This window comes from Plutella xylostella, chromosome 15, assembly GCF_932276165.1.
Source record: "Plutella xylostella chromosome 15, ilPluXylo3.1, whole genome shotgun sequence".
Taxonomy (NCBI): Eukaryota; Metazoa; Arthropoda; class Insecta; order Lepidoptera; family Plutellidae; genus Plutella; species Plutella xylostella.
In genome coordinates this window covers 4,993,663-5,009,180 of record NC_063995.1, presented here as the reverse complement: position 1 = coordinate 5,009,180, position 15,518 = coordinate 4,993,663, and the positions used below count along the sequence as shown (strand labels likewise).

Genomic DNA, 15,518 nt, shown 5'->3' with positions numbered 1-15,518 from the left:
CTTATTACTAATTCAAATACTAAGCATGCTTTATTATAATAACGTTTTAGTTAGTCACATACTTTTGTATTTCTTTAGTTTCAAGTCCTAAAATATATACGTGCGCCTTATTAAATATATTAGTTCACATTTTATTCCGCCTAATACCAAACTACTTAATTTCTTAGTATTATTTTTGTGCTTCTCTTCAATTTAAATACTAACTATGAACAATAATAGAGGGTGCAAAGTAATTCATATATTTTTTGTCCCTAATCATATTTCCCAATAATAGGTACTTATATATACATATAATAATAAAATTGCAAGATGCCTGAAGATTATTGGTAAATGAATGAATGTAATAGGGCGTTACTTAGGTAGGCATGTATAGAAGAGCGTATACTGCAAAAGCTTTAAGTTCACAAATCAGCACAACACGAACTTTGACCCTCAATACAATACGAGTACATTATAATATATCTAAGTACTACGTACTAATAATAGCAAGATCGTTCATTCTGAAAGCATATTATAATGCATTTTGTGTTAATAGCGCCGTTCGTGTGATGCTAAAAGGTGATTGCGAAGCACACCTTCCCAGCGGGTACAGCACAGCTACTGGGAAGCTATTTTTGCTTGAAGAACCACGAATGCAATCGGTACGTTAATTGCACCAAGATAGAGAGTCGCGGTTAAACTCCAAAACTTTGTGTTTAGTCAAGCAACAGTAGCTCCCCTGGCATGCAAACTTCAGTTTAGGAACTATCATGCAACATGCAAAGGTGAAACAGGACAACGTACAGGCCTCGTGAACACAGGTCGCCGGTTCAACCACCGCTTATCTCTATAATCTCACTGGTATTCGCAATATCTGTTACTGTCCTAATTAATTGAGTCTTTTTTCTTTATGCAATTTCTCTATTATAGAATATTCAGGAACGCTCCGCCAGCTATTTCCTGAACCAGAAGAATGATCTGGGAGCGGATGATTTTACACCTAGAAAACAAAACACAACACACACGCGTAAAGTAATGTGACGGCCAATCACCTGCCCCAACCACGATCAACAGAACACTGGCACGGTCTGATATGTACCATGATTCGATAGATCACGATACTTTCATATTATATCTGTACAAATTTTAACAATCGTGCTCATATACACTAATAAAAAAGTGAATTTAGTGGGACAAACAGATGTGCACTTACAAAAAAACGACACAAAGTGAAATCACACTTAAAATAATGGACAACATTTCAAAAAACTAAAGCTGCTATAAATCGAAAACCATTTCGAGATTTAGCTCTAAAGGCCACAATAAAAATGTTTTTGTATTTTTTGGATGTATCATTTTCGAGAAAATCATAAAATAGTAAAAAAGTGCTGATGACGTCATGCATCAGGTGCGATGCGTTTTGATGATCAAAGCCTATAGATTTAAAAACAAAGTAACTGTCACTTTCATTTTTGATTGAATTTGACGTTTTATCGTGACGTTGTTGTTTATTTGGGTCATTTTCATTAATTCTGTTCTGACACTTTCTGACTATTTTTTTATTTATTATTAAGAGATGACCTCTATATAATATGTCCCAGAGCATGCCACTGCCTACACAGCTGAAAAAATGCTTCTGCTTATTTTTTTACCTACTTTCCATCATCAGAAATATCAATGTCATTTGAAAATGACCCATTTGTTGGTTGGCATGTAAACAAAGTTTAAATGTCACTTGTCAGTGTCATTTATGTTTTTTTTCGAGACTCGGGCAATAGACAAAAATAAAAATTGAGCCTAATATGTGACGTCACTTCCGGTTTTAAAATAATTAACTTTAAAGTTAAAAATAACATGCAAAAATTTATGTATATACAAAATAAAAAAATACGGGTCCACTAATTTTCTATAAACTTTCCGAATAGCTAATAAAAATATAGGGTAAAGAAAATGAAATGTTGTCCATTGTTGGTAATTACAGTGCTTTTGTTTTTTCTATAAACAGCTTTGTGTACGACTGTACAAGGCAATACGTGTCTCAGATTAAAATAAGTATCATCATGATATAAAACTATGAGCTGTACGAGATATTTTCGTAATGCCATAGTTTTAGAGGACTTACACCCTGTTCAAAATATGACTCATATTCAATAAAAAGATAATAAAGTGTTAAAAGAATAACTATAAAAAAACGTTTTACATATGAAAGTGCAGGGTTTTGAACAGGGTGTGGTAGGCTCAGAGGCACGCAGAAGCGACGCGGATTCGTACTCCGACCATCCACAACCAACCGCCACCCCCACCCACACCGCAGGCTGCCTTACAGCGCAAAGTAAGTTATTCAGTTCTGTTAAGTTATTAGATTGTATTATAAAGATGGTTTAAAAGATTTCAAATATGTTGTATTAGTCGATTAGGTTGTGTTAATATGACGCTATTAGTTTTTGTCTATACAAATTGGTTAAATTTAACAAGGTATTTAAAGTTGGTAAAAAAAAGGAGAGGAAGAGTCAACAAAATTAAAACAAAAAGTAACAAATTAATTGTGCTAAGAAACGATATAAAACAAATCTACGTGCAAGTTTTGTCTACGGTTAAACATACTAATTAACTAACAGAAAACAAACGACACTAAAAAGAAAACAACAATAGGATAACAAATAATAAAGAACAATCAAACTGAATGAAGCTACAGGAAGAACATAAAGGACAGAGAATTACAAACACAAAATTGAAGATGTAGACGGTCGATGTAACGAATTTTCTTTTTCATAAACGGACTGATTTATTCTTTTTATAATTTTGAAAAAAAGAACAGAGTGTTCCATTTTCAAGTCTTCAAAAAGGTCCGTGGTACTTCGCGTGCCCTGAACCTACCTGCGTCGAACAGTATGTCGCCGACGTCATCCTCCTCGGGAGAGAGGGTGCTGGCGGAGAGGCGCTGGTTACCTCCCACCGTGCCGCGCGGCGCCGAGCTGCAGCCCAGCCACCAGTACGCCGTGGACCGCGGGAACGCGGGGTTGTCTGTGTCCACCTGGAAACGATAGCCGTGGGTATTAGGTGTAGGCAATATGAGGAGTTTTTGGGAACATAAATATGTAGTATTGCTGATACGTCATCATCATCATCATTACATACCCACTGCTCGGACAGGGGTCTCCAATGAAGGAAGGGTTTAGGGCACCATGCTGGCCTAGTGCGGGTTGGTGAACGTATGTGAACGTTTGATTTGAAAGAACAGCGGTGGGCAATCAATGCACATGTCATACTGCTGAATTTTCATAACATAGAATCTCAATTTTCTTATTTTCTATTTAGGAGCAGATATTTTCAGATATAGGTATGTACTTACACTAAACGTTCTATCATTAAATCTCCAATACGTTCCAGCTTTGAAGAAGTATGTGTATCCATTCGTATATTGCAGGGCGGCATCGATGTGGTCCGGGACGCCTTCCCAGTTAGAGAGCGGTTTGGGGTACGTGGACTTGACCGGCGGCCGCTGAGCCGGGTCGAACCTCCAGAACTTCGAGCCTTTGTAGAAGTAGATCTTGCCGTTGCCTGACCACACTAGCGCTGCGTCGATGTTGTCGGGAATACCAGTGAAACCTGTAGGAAGAGAGGAAGGATTATTTTACACTCCTTATATCACAGAACCGTAAAAAGCTTTAGCACCTCTCCAAGGCATTTAACCACATATACCTAAAAAACAACATTACTATACTGAAGATCTTTTAGCGTGTTCGTAACGAACACGTATAGACGACGTACGACACTAGAGGGTTTGTCAACGTGGTGAAAGGATTAGCCATAGCCGGTCAGGATAGCATCGGTTGCTGATTTCCCAGGGATCACCGGAGGTATATTATAAAATACAGTTGATACATCACTCGAAGAAGCGCCTTACGGGCACCCCGTGACGATCTTTATTCAATGTTGTACCTTCACTAATCTCCTTGGGATAATCCCCGTCGACTCGCTGTCCATTGTACCGCCAGTACTTGGAGCCCTTGAAGAAGTATGTCTTCCCGTTCTTGTACGTGAAGGCGGCGTCGATGTTCCCGGGCAGGCCGGGCCACGCGCGCGAGATCAGCTTCGGGTAGCCCGACGCCACTCCGTCTTCCGTCAGCTTCCAGTAGTGCTCGCCTGAAAATTAAGTAGGTAATTTGATATATATGTGTGTGTGATTCTTCAGAGGTTTGTGAGGAGTGAGGAGAGTATATATTATTATGTTTAGCAATAGACAAGTATTTGCCGATGATGATGATGATAGATGATCAGCGCTGAAGCTCATTAAAAGGTCTGTATAAATGTACCTAAAGTTTTTGCTTGTAAATAACAGTTCTAACTACACGACTTATGTTGCGCTATCAAAGCCAAGTTACGGCTGCCACAATGCTTACCTCACCTCGTTTTAATCTCAATGATGGGGCAAGTGTACAAACCTTTGAAAACGAAAGTGTCTCCATTGGCGGAGTTGAAGATGGTGTCGATCTTGGGGTCTGCACACAGCGCCTGGTCCTCGGCGGAGGGCGCCTGCGTGGTGACGCGTGGGACTGAAGGAATGGAGGCTCCGCCGCCGATGTCGTTCACAGACTTGCGCCCGTATAGAGCCTGGCGAACAAAGTGGGAATATAAATTTATTAAAAATATGAATGAAATAGTTACAAAGTAGGTGTATAACACACTCACAATTAATGAAAAAGTTCCAGTCACATACGGAACGTTAATCGCAAGTGGAACCTTTTTTTTGACCGTGAGTGTATTATTCTTACTTACGCCGCAGGCGAGCGGCCTAAGTCTAGTAGCAAAATAAAGATATATAAATTATGATAATAAAGATGATTCCCAAATATAATTAGGAGATAGCAACTGACTACATTCATTATGCGATAATTCAATTATTGACGTACAACTTATACCACCTGGGTTAGCAGGATGCTGTTAACCAAATCAAGCAGTAGTATCGTTGAACTGCAGTAAAAAACGACAGACAATAGAATATGCCCGGAATATTAAGAAGCCGGCACGCTGTCAGAATTCCAGAGCATACAAATACATATTTCAATTGATACCTGACGAGATTTCTAATATTCAACGACAGAGACAGTAGGTACTACAGATTTCGATAGCTGTTTAGAATACGTAAAGGGAATTTCGCGCGGTAAAATACAAAGATAACAAAAGAGTCACGGTGATCGATCGATAAAACAATACTAATTCAATAAAAAATAACCTAACCAACGTTAAAATATAGAACACTAAAAGTCGCCTAACTTTTGAACGCCTAAGCCGATTTTGATAAAACATGGAACAATTGGAGTAACATTACCTATGACCCAAAAAAATCAATTTAAATCGGTTCAGCCATTTGAGAGCTACGCTACCACAGACAGCTACACAGACATGCAAATACCCAGGCACGTTAAACTTATAACACCCCTCTTCTTTGTACAGTGTGCACAGTACCTGTATGCCGAGCACGTCGTCCTGGTCCAGCTGGAAGCGCTCCTCGTAGCCGCGGTAGAAGGGCGCCATGAGCGCCGAGCGCACGTCGCTGTGGCTCAGACCCAGCGAGTGCCCGAACTCGTGCGCTGCCACCTGGAATTATTTAATGGGATTAAATTAATGTATGGAGTGGAAATTCGAACGGTTTAGTGATAGATATTATTGATTTAGGCTATCGGCACTCGTTAAGCCTAGTCAGAGGCAGCTTGAAAACATCTGACAGTCGACTGTCATCCGACAATCCTTGCTTGTGTTGGGTCTACCAACCCGCGCCAGCGTGGTGGAATAAGCTTAAAACCCTTGCTATATATGCTGGAAGGAGAGTGGCGCCTAGGGTTTCTGCTCGAGAATTCTCGAGCTCGAGAACGAAAACAGGTCGAGAAATCAGACCTAGACTGGCGCCCCAACAGTGGGGACGTAATGGGTTGTGATGAGGTGATGAAAGCCGTCGGGTTGACAATCTATGTTATTTACCTGGAAGAGGTTGGTTCCTCGTTTCGAGTTGATGGACCACATTTCAGCATCATCGAAGTGAGCGTCACCACCGTAAACCTGAGAACAAGCGATGCACGTGTTATACATATTTTAGGCATAAGATAAACTGAAATACTAACCTATTAATTAAGTGGTAATAACAACACCTAATTATAATAACGACGTTATGGTTACCACATTATATTTTATGTCATATTGCGAGTACACAATGTGTAGACATAATAATATAGTCATGTCAACAATGGCAACAGTTTAAATATTATTATCGCGTTATAAACACTTTCCCCGATTTAGTTGTAATATGCGGAACATCCGCTAAATTTCCATAACCGGCTTGCAACAGTACCCAACACTCATTCATATGTTAATGCGTTGTGTAGCGGCAAAAAACTTGGGCCAAATAATCCCAACGACTTTAAAATTAATTTTGATCTTAGGTTGGAATTAGTTGCTGGCGCATTTTTACCCGTGTGAAATTCTGGGATAAGCAGTTTACTTTATGCTCTCCTTGGAGATTAGATTTGAGCTTAATTAATTATACTTATTAGAGGTATGTACTGTACACTGCCATTTAAGGGTCTGCAATAGGGAATCGAGGGTTGGCATTGTCATAGAATTATGTAGTAAATGATGCTCTACAGCCTTGAAAAAAATCACACAGGTAGTTGAAGAGTCTAGCTAGGTGCTGAATCATTCGAATTTAAGTAAATGATTATGGATAACTGTAAATTAATTTCAGAATATCAAGAAAAACCAGTCAATCACACTCCCGTATTGTAACAACTGTGTAGTAATTATAAAGAATTTTCATATGATTTTTATCATATTATAAAGTTAAAGGCTTGGACTAGGCGCTAAATACCTTGTTTTTTAATAAACACACACTTATTTTGTGTAAATTAATCCCAAACTTGAGCAATTTTTTTCCCTCAAATCTTCATACAAATATCTATGGCGGCTTTCTGTGTTATAAAATCATAAACACAAGTGACGTTTGACTCAGTTGGCCGCTGGCCTCCAAAGAAGGGTCACGTCGGTTTAGGCAGCACTGACAGCTCGCGATCTTATCGTGTACAGATACAAAATCACTGCACATTGGTTGTCATTGCACTTTTTCAACTTTTATGACACCAACATAATTTGATTTGAAATTGAGGAAGCATAATTCCTCCAGTATATTCAATACATTAAATTAAATTAGATAGTGTGCAATATTCTCGTGATATTACAGTCTCGTAAAGGTCTGATGATGAGCAGGAATATAGCGAATGGATCTAAGTGATGACAATACGCACGAACATTAGGTTAGGGATCAAAAATACAGTCTCTTGGTGCTGGTTGAGGTATGGTCTCGTGAGGATCTGATGAGGGCAGTAACACGGTGGTGGCTCAATTTTATTTCAAAGATGTTAATAGCTAAAAGCATCGAGTTTGGGCTATTAAGTATGTTTTTCAGAGAGAGAGAAAGAGATTTAGTTTTTCCTCTGGATGTGTTAGGTTTACTGGGTTTACTAAGTTCATTCTGTTAATGGCATCAAGTTGTTATGTGTTCATAAGTAATAATTATTTATTAACAAAATGCTGTTGATTCTCCACGAAAATGTAAAAATAAAAATAAAATAAATAAAAATAAATTCGTAACGTAAAATTGTCAATGACGGAATTTCTTCTATAGACAGTAGCCACAAAAAAAAACAAACGATAGATGGCGTGATTTGAAGATAAAGATACATTTTTTCGACACATAGACAGCAACAACAAAAAAATACAGATTTAAAGAAAAGAAACACATACTTATACAAAACAACAAAGAAAAAAAAGGATACACATCAAAATAACTGGAAAAAATATAAGCCCCAATTTACTTGTGTGGGACAGGGAGTACCATAATATTTTTTTTGGGATACTCCCCATCTATGCGAAATATAAGCTTGATATCTTTACCCGTTTCTGAGAAAAAGGGCGGTGACAGACAGTCAGTCAGACAGACGGACAACAAAGAGATCCTATAACGGTTGCTTTTTTTCTTTTGACGTTCGAAACCCTAAAATTAAGTAAAAATATTATGCTGCCAAAAAATGTACTTACAGGTATTGAAAAAGCGGTATATAAACAAATTATACCAGCAGAGGGTTCACCATTTAGCTGAATGTTACTTAGAAAACGGCCTTGAGTGGCGGTCAAGTTGGTCCCCGCCTGCGATACTTTCCATTAACATTGGGACTCGTTTTCATGTTTTTAGCGTACAGTCAGGTTTTTAGTTTTTTATAATTGTATTTTTTTATTTGTAACTTTTTAGTTGTTTTTATTTTATAAAATTTTACGTCGGTAGGTAGTTCATGATCATTTTTTATTTCAATAATTTTGGTGTTGTTATTTAAATACCTTCAATATGCATATTTTTGTAATGTGAAAATCAAGTCCTTTCATTTGATACCTTACACGGCAAAGTTGAATTATTATTTTTTCGATCATCACGTTATGTCCTCAAGAGGGCGCTATGTACATTTTAATGGAACGTCACATAGCCTATAGCCATCGCGCCATCAATACGCTTCTAACAATACCTCATACATCAAAATCTATCAATCCGTTTAGGCTACAGGAGGGAACAAGGAAACAGACAAACATACATATATACATACATACAATCAAAAAACATTACACTCCTCCTTCGGCAGTCGGGTAAAAAGGAGTAAGACAGGGGGTCATTCTGAACTTTTGCTCTACGAGTTTTGGAAATTAACAAAAAAAAACCTTTTTCATAGAAACTTTGTTGGACATGTGACTTTTTACCATGGAAAACGAATATTTTTTTTCGCGAATTTGCAAATCTCGTAGAACAAAAGTTGTTCAGAATGACCCCTTGAGTCATCCCCTTTTGGCTTAGTATAGCCCTTTTGCGACACTATGTATTTACTTTGCTTTGTCGTCGGGGTTCAGTTGGCTGGAGGATGCCCGAAACTTATTATCTACACTTTAATACTTTTAGTTACCTTTCTACAAGTAAATACCACATTTGTTTGAGAAAGCTAATCGGGTTCCGAGTATAGAGTAAAGTGGCACCAGTTCAGTGATTTCACAGCTGCAACTACTTCTTCGAAAGAGGGTGGCGCTGTTGGTATGTCCAGAAGAATGCTGTCGTTATCCATGCTGGTGGGCTCTTGTTGGTCTGTGCCCTGGGCTTGCTCTAGGAGACTCGAAAAGTGCTCCGTCCATCGCAGCAGCTGCTCGCTCTGGGTGCACAATAGACTGCCATCGCTGGCTCTGAGTGGCTTCCTCGCAGGTCGTGTGCGTCTTCCACTGAGGCGTCGCGTCACGTCGTATAGCGCACGCATGTCCTTGTGGCGAGCGGCTACGTTGGCACGGTCCGCCAACTCGTCTGCGGCTCTGCGGCGGTCTCGACGTGCAGTCCTCTTTATTTGTGACCGGAGGTTGGCATATCGGCTTCTTAAGCAAGATGCGTACGGCTCCACTGCAGACAGCAGTTGGCCCTTGACTTGGTGCCGATCTTCAATTGCCTGCCACAGTTCTTGCGACATCCAGTTCTCTCTTTGAGGCTTAAGAATTATACTTACTTACCCTAAAATCACCCAAAATGTACTTGAACATAATTGTCAATAAAGTTGGCGAGTAAAAGTTTATCGACCCACTGTGCAAACTTACATGTGTGCGTGTCACTGCGTGTGCTGTGTGAAGAGCATTGAAAACCCAAAATTGGCGCGGCACGTCACCCTGTACGGGCCCTTAAGGACATTACCTACATTAATACAGCCAAGTTGTCATAATTCACTTGTTATTCTATCTTAGTATCATGGATAAGGATTATGGTGGCTTAGTCTTGTGGCTCTTCGAGAAAGGCCTGCAGTAAAGAATGGTGATCATGATGCGTGTGGAAGCCATACGTGATGGTGTTGTGTCTCACCGGGAAGTAGGCGTGTGCCAGAGTGCCGCCAGGGCCGTCGAAGGGATCGCCGTCCCCGTGCTCGCCTTTCTCGAATCTGAAAACATTTACGTTATCATTTACTATATAGTTTCAAGGGTTTTTGGAAAGAATTCTTATACAAAATATTTTTATTTCTCTAACTGATAGAAGGGACTGTATGTAAACTACCACTTGATAGTCTAAGATACATAATAAGTGCATAATGTACAGGTATAATTCGCCAAGCTATTGGTAGGTAATTAACACAGGGGTATAATCGTGACAGTTCTGACATTGCGAAAAAGAGACGCTTAGCTACATTAAGCGTAAGAAAGAAACGTTAAGCTGTAAATGTTTTTTGTCCTTTTTGCTGAGGCGCCTGTTTACGTCAGTTCTCTGTGCCAAACAATGAAACAAATGAAAAATCTGTGCCAAACAAAGGCTGACAGTTACAACAAAATTTTCTAAATGCTATTTATTTGGCCCACGATTATAATGCTCATGCTCATCCATTTATCTCTTTCATAGGTTTCCGACAGAAAAAAAAATATCAAGAAAATGGATAGATATTACCGGTCGCACAAATTGGGAACCAAGGACACATACAAAAATTCTGTTCGGCACATTTTGAAGAGGATGGTTTCGATTGGACGAAGACAATGAATTATACAATCCACTCAGTTTGTGTATATTAAATAATTATATTGAAATCAAATAAGTATGAGTAAAGTTTTTTTTCTTATATCGTCGGTTGACAGGAAAAACTCACTAAGGCTGATTTTTCAATATTCAGATAAATGTTATCTGGGTAATACAAACATTGAGAAACATTAAGACGCAACAGCATCAAAATTATTTCCCAGCAAAACTTTTGTCTGGCTATTGAAAAATTAGCCTTTAGTGTCTTTTTCCTATCAACCGACGATATACTCAAGTTTTGTTTTTGTTATTATGATAAGTTAAATTTCCCCATATTTAGGTTTTATTTTTTTGTCGGCAACATCTATGGTTTGAGTGAGAAAGAGAATAGTGCACACGGCGATTGCGAATCTATTTGTAGTTGATCTGAGGTAATTAAACACTATCTATGTATTTACAAATGACGTACGTTTACGTCTGTGGACGTAAATCGTGTCCACTGTGTGTTCTACGCTTGAATAAAAAATACCATTGCATGTAATTGAATGATGACATTACATTACAACTGGTATCATGTAGATCTGTGCCGTAACCGACTATTTTCTGCCATAAAGGCGGAGACAACAGCGCACTCATTCAAGTCTTTACGTGCTTACCTCACTCTTATAATTGAATATTACATACATCCTAAGGTCAGTGCAAGATTGTACAAAATATACTTCCGTGAAAAAATATTCTATTGATTTATTCCTTCTCGTTGCATCATATAATCACGCTCAATCTATTGGAACTCAGCAGAACAACAGATACACTCAGGCACAAATAACGATTTGTTGGATTAGTCACAGTTTTTATGAGGAATGTGATTCAGTACGAATGCATTACCTACATGTGAAATAGGTTAAATATAATTGTAGGTGATGCTATTGCTAATGTTTGAAAAATACATTTGCTAAAGTCTTTCTAGAGTAGTACTCAAAGGCTTCCAAAATGGATATTCATCGGGCACATTGATTGGATTTAATACATGTATACACTGTACACTTACATTATACCAATACGTTTTTAAAGCTGGACTTATACAATATCCTAAATGAGGCACTCAAATATTAATTAAGGTCTGAAAATTGCATTAGACTATGACCCTCAGAAAATCTTTCCACACAACGGGAAGGGTATTAAATACTCCATAGTCTATGAGTATGACATTATAGGTATACATATATATGTATATATGATAAATTCCCCTCACCTGATCTCAATATGCACCTGTCCCGAGCGCTTCTGCGTGAAGGTGAGGTCGGTGTAGTCGGCCCACACGCTGAAGGCCTTGGCCAGCTCGGCGTCCACCTCGGCGCGGTTCAGCCGCGACGGGTACTTCGAGATCTTGTATGTGAGGTTCTTTACGCGCCACCGGGAACCTGTGGGTTAGGGGGTTCGTGGTAGTGGGTTGGAGTTGGAGGACTGGGGTACACAAGTTTTATTGATTTAATAGTAATTAAATTTGTTACATAGTGATTGTCCTTAAAAGCTCTATCGATATAGAATTTAAATTTGCTATTATCTGAAGGGCTAGCACATGGCGCATTTAAGACGTATCAAAAGTTCTTCGTCGCGCTCGCTTTTGAAGCTGCGCGATGTGACTGAGTGCGATGCAAAACTTTTGTCACGTCTAAATTGCGCCTCGTGCTAGCCCTTCTGGTAGTATACGAGTAAAAGTATCTACGTAGGGCAGGCTGCGGAATCCTTATTATGTATTTGTAGGTATTGTTTATACTTATTTTATTAAATGGAGATTACATTAGATTTCAAAGACGCAGTGGGATCAAAGAGTCTAATACCTTCGTTTTGAATTATTTAGTTATGTATGTACAATAGTGTAACTAACCTTGCAGCGCGTACCGCTTGGCGCGGCTCTCGCCGAAGCCCACCTTGTCGCGCACGCCGCAGCGCGGCAGCGACATCGTCTGCGCCGTCTCCTCGTCCAGCTCGCCTGGAATTACACAAGATTACCATGTAGCTAGGATATACAGTCACGGGGTTTAAAGATTAGCTTTTGTTAAGGGCAATGCAAAGATCCACCAAATGCCATTGATGTTCCATAATTATTTTTCATTGCTCGTGAGTATCACTTTGAATAGGCTACATATAATCCGCTTTCGATCGCTCGACTAATACCTATATGTAAGTAACTTATTTACTACTCAGTGTGCAGTTGGGATTGAAATATAAATTTTCATGCGAGTTTCTCTTCTGTTCTTCTTGGTTTAGAGTTCGTGAATTCGTTACCACATACATAATCCATCTTATAATACCTATAACATAGTAACTATCATAAAGTCTAGAATCTAAGAAATTGTAAACAAACAAATTATGTTGTAATGCATCGCCATTGGCCACATGCCTATAGCAAGTGGTTTTCCATTGTTACATCGATTCTAAAAAACAAAGTTATCTAGACAAACAAACAGCATTTGAAAAGTGAGTTAATCGTCACACCATTCCATACCAATGAGTAAGTACCATTTAATTGTCAAGGAAGTAATTACAAAGTCACATCGAGAAAAACCTCACGCGGAAAACCGTTGGATAAACACAGGAACAACGCCTATAAAGCAGTCTAAACTCATGTTAAAAAACATTGCAAAAGTCTTAAATTAACCACAGTTTTATTTCCAACCGGACTCGTCTATTTTTATTTTGCTTTGAATATTTTAAAACCAGCGCATTAGAGCGTTTATAAATCATAAAGTTAACATTCAGTGGTTCTATCTCATAGAAGAGCAAGCACTGAAGCACATCGCGTTTCCATCCACGTACTTGCGCCTCATTGTGGCTGCTCTGACGCTATCGACCGATGTCAATGTGTGTGTTTACACAGCGTGTATCTGTATCAGGCCTATAATAGCCTGTAATGAGAGTTCACCATGGCCGCTCAATTGCCGAGGCTTAAACTGGTGGTTATAGACACGTAAGTAGGTACTACAGTGATTCCAACGACTAAAGATCACTGTAACTATAATACTGGTCCCTGACTTAGCCTTTGCACTGTATCTGCAGTATTCATGAAAAGTGCCGCGTTCGGGAGGCTCGTGTGTGGCGACTGAAGGTCAAGGCAGGACGGATGTGGGTTAGCATCGCGGCCATTACATAAATCTATGCAATCCAAGAAATGCACGGTCACGTAGTAATGTGAGCCAGTCATATGGAACGCGTCATGTTATGTCAACGGAACAAGCGATGTAGAGATAAATGAGAATCGCAATTTGTTTAGTCTCCAGGGGGAGTAAATTACTTTTTCTATGGAAAAGTATTCCGTACTTCCGACTACTTTATAACACGGGTCTAAGAATAAGCTGAGTAAGTTATTTTGCATGTTTCCAATGTTAAAATAAGTACTTAGGTAAAACATGCTTAGGTACATAATATGAGTTAAAGCTAGAAGCTCCGATTGTCGAAATGACGTCTCATATATTACATAAAATTTCATACCTTCATGGAATTTAATATACAGGGTTTTCGGCGAGTCTTTGGTACTTAGATCAAACAATAATTCTTTCAAGTATAGAATTACGAATCGTGTTTTCGGCGAAACGTTAGACGGCCGGCATGTTCTTGTGGTGGACTGTTCGTTACCTGTGGCATTAAGACCGGCGAAGCTCTGGAACTCTGCGATGGCCTTCCTCCACGAGCCCTCGTCCATGATGTGTCCGCTGGACGGGTTGCGCACAGAGGGGTTCAAGTAGCCAAACTGAGCCAGGTACATCTGAAACAACACAATACAATAACTTTAAGTACTAAGGAACGTAATGGAGTACATAAAAATACAATCACGAGCAATGAAAAAGTTTCATTTACAAAATGCCGACTCCAAAAATGTACTTCAACATTCAGACGGCCTCATTAACCTTTTCTGTTTAGGAGCAATGTAGTGCTATTGACACTGGAACTTTATCATTGCTCGTGACTCGTGAGTGTACGAGTATATTGCCTACGTTATTGGGAGTCTGGTAGGCTTTAAATACATTTTGGCCTACATTTTGGGTAACCAGCAGCCTGCAAACTGGCTTATTGCTGATTAAAGATGGTTTGGTGATAAGTCGTATCACGTATATCATAGCTACAGTAAAATAACTATTATAATGCCAACAATATTTTGGGCTTGACCTGAATTGTTCAATGATTGTGGACAATAGGTACATATTATGGACTCATGATGTCACGGCCCCTTTTTGTGTAGCTTCACATTATTTCGGTAGCGATAAAACTGTTTTTTTATTTATCATCTCCCATCTCAGCATCACCAAGGCTTTAGTTATCAGTGAATGTATGTACACACTGTATACTGGTAACTACAGGTAAGTACTCACTATTAGTTAATAAAAGTTAGTTCATCGTCAGGCATTATGAATAAACGGCCTAACTACACCCGTAACGTGAACTACTACCAATTTATCTTTTCGGGAATTAATTAATAAATCTTCCTGTTTATACATGTTTGCGTACAATTATGTTATGATTATGACACATTTGTTTGCTAACTAGCCCAGTCACTTAAAAACGCCCTTATCACCTCGGCGCACGCGTCACGTCACTATCGCAAGGTTACCCTTCCATTGTTTATTGTCAACACAGAGATATTAACACCCGAGATGTCATAAAACATGAGAGAGACTTTATAATCCCACTTATTTAATTATACTAAATTACATTTAGACTAAAGACGAACAACCTTTAAATGTAACTGCAGTTGCGCATTTATCAGATACTCGTACCTGGCGTCAACTGTAATAAAAGTTGGTAGGTTAATAGGTAATCTGTCTCTGTATGTTTATTTCCATTTAAGATTGGATTCAAAGAACTTATATTAAGTAAGTAAGTAGTATTAATTTAGGCTATATTTAGTTTGAGAACGTAAAGATACCATCCCTCATCATCTGCCGAAACACAACATTAAAGGCCTGGGTGGGTG

General features: G+C 38.9%; 1 protein-coding gene across 8 annotated transcripts in view; it reads right to left on the bottom strand.

Annotated features, from left to right (window-relative positions):
- LOC105396373 (matrix metalloproteinase-14) overlaps positions 1-15,518 on the bottom strand; it is a 33,054-nt gene that overhangs the window by 1,256 nt on the left and 16,280 nt on the right. For 4 of the 8 annotated variants that reach the window (XR_005253853.2, XM_038108081.2, XM_038108080.2 and 1 more), the window contains exons 3-12: positions 14,183-14,312; positions 12,435-12,539; positions 11,799-11,967; positions 9,908-9,983; positions 5,962-6,039; positions 5,449-5,580; positions 4,425-4,593; positions 3,922-4,125; positions 3,332-3,588; positions 2,857-3,013 (exon numbers count right to left, since the gene is read on the bottom strand). Coding sequence is in view for 6 of the 8 variants with exons in the window: in XM_038108081.2 (XP_037964009.2) it covers positions 2,857-3,013; positions 3,332-3,588; positions 3,922-4,125; positions 4,425-4,593; positions 5,449-5,580; positions 5,962-6,039; positions 9,908-9,983; positions 11,799-11,967; positions 12,435-12,539; positions 14,183-14,312 (1,477 nt within the window). In the remaining 2 variants the exon portion in view is untranslated. Of the gene's footprint in view, positions 1-890; positions 980-2,856; positions 3,014-3,331; positions 3,589-3,921; positions 4,126-4,424; positions 4,594-5,448; positions 5,581-5,961; positions 6,040-9,907; positions 9,984-11,798; positions 11,968-12,434; positions 12,540-14,182; positions 14,313-15,518 lie in introns of those variants that run through there. The other 4 variants (XR_005253854.2, XM_038108083.2, XM_048625971.1 and 1 more) reach the window with 3 other exon arrangements.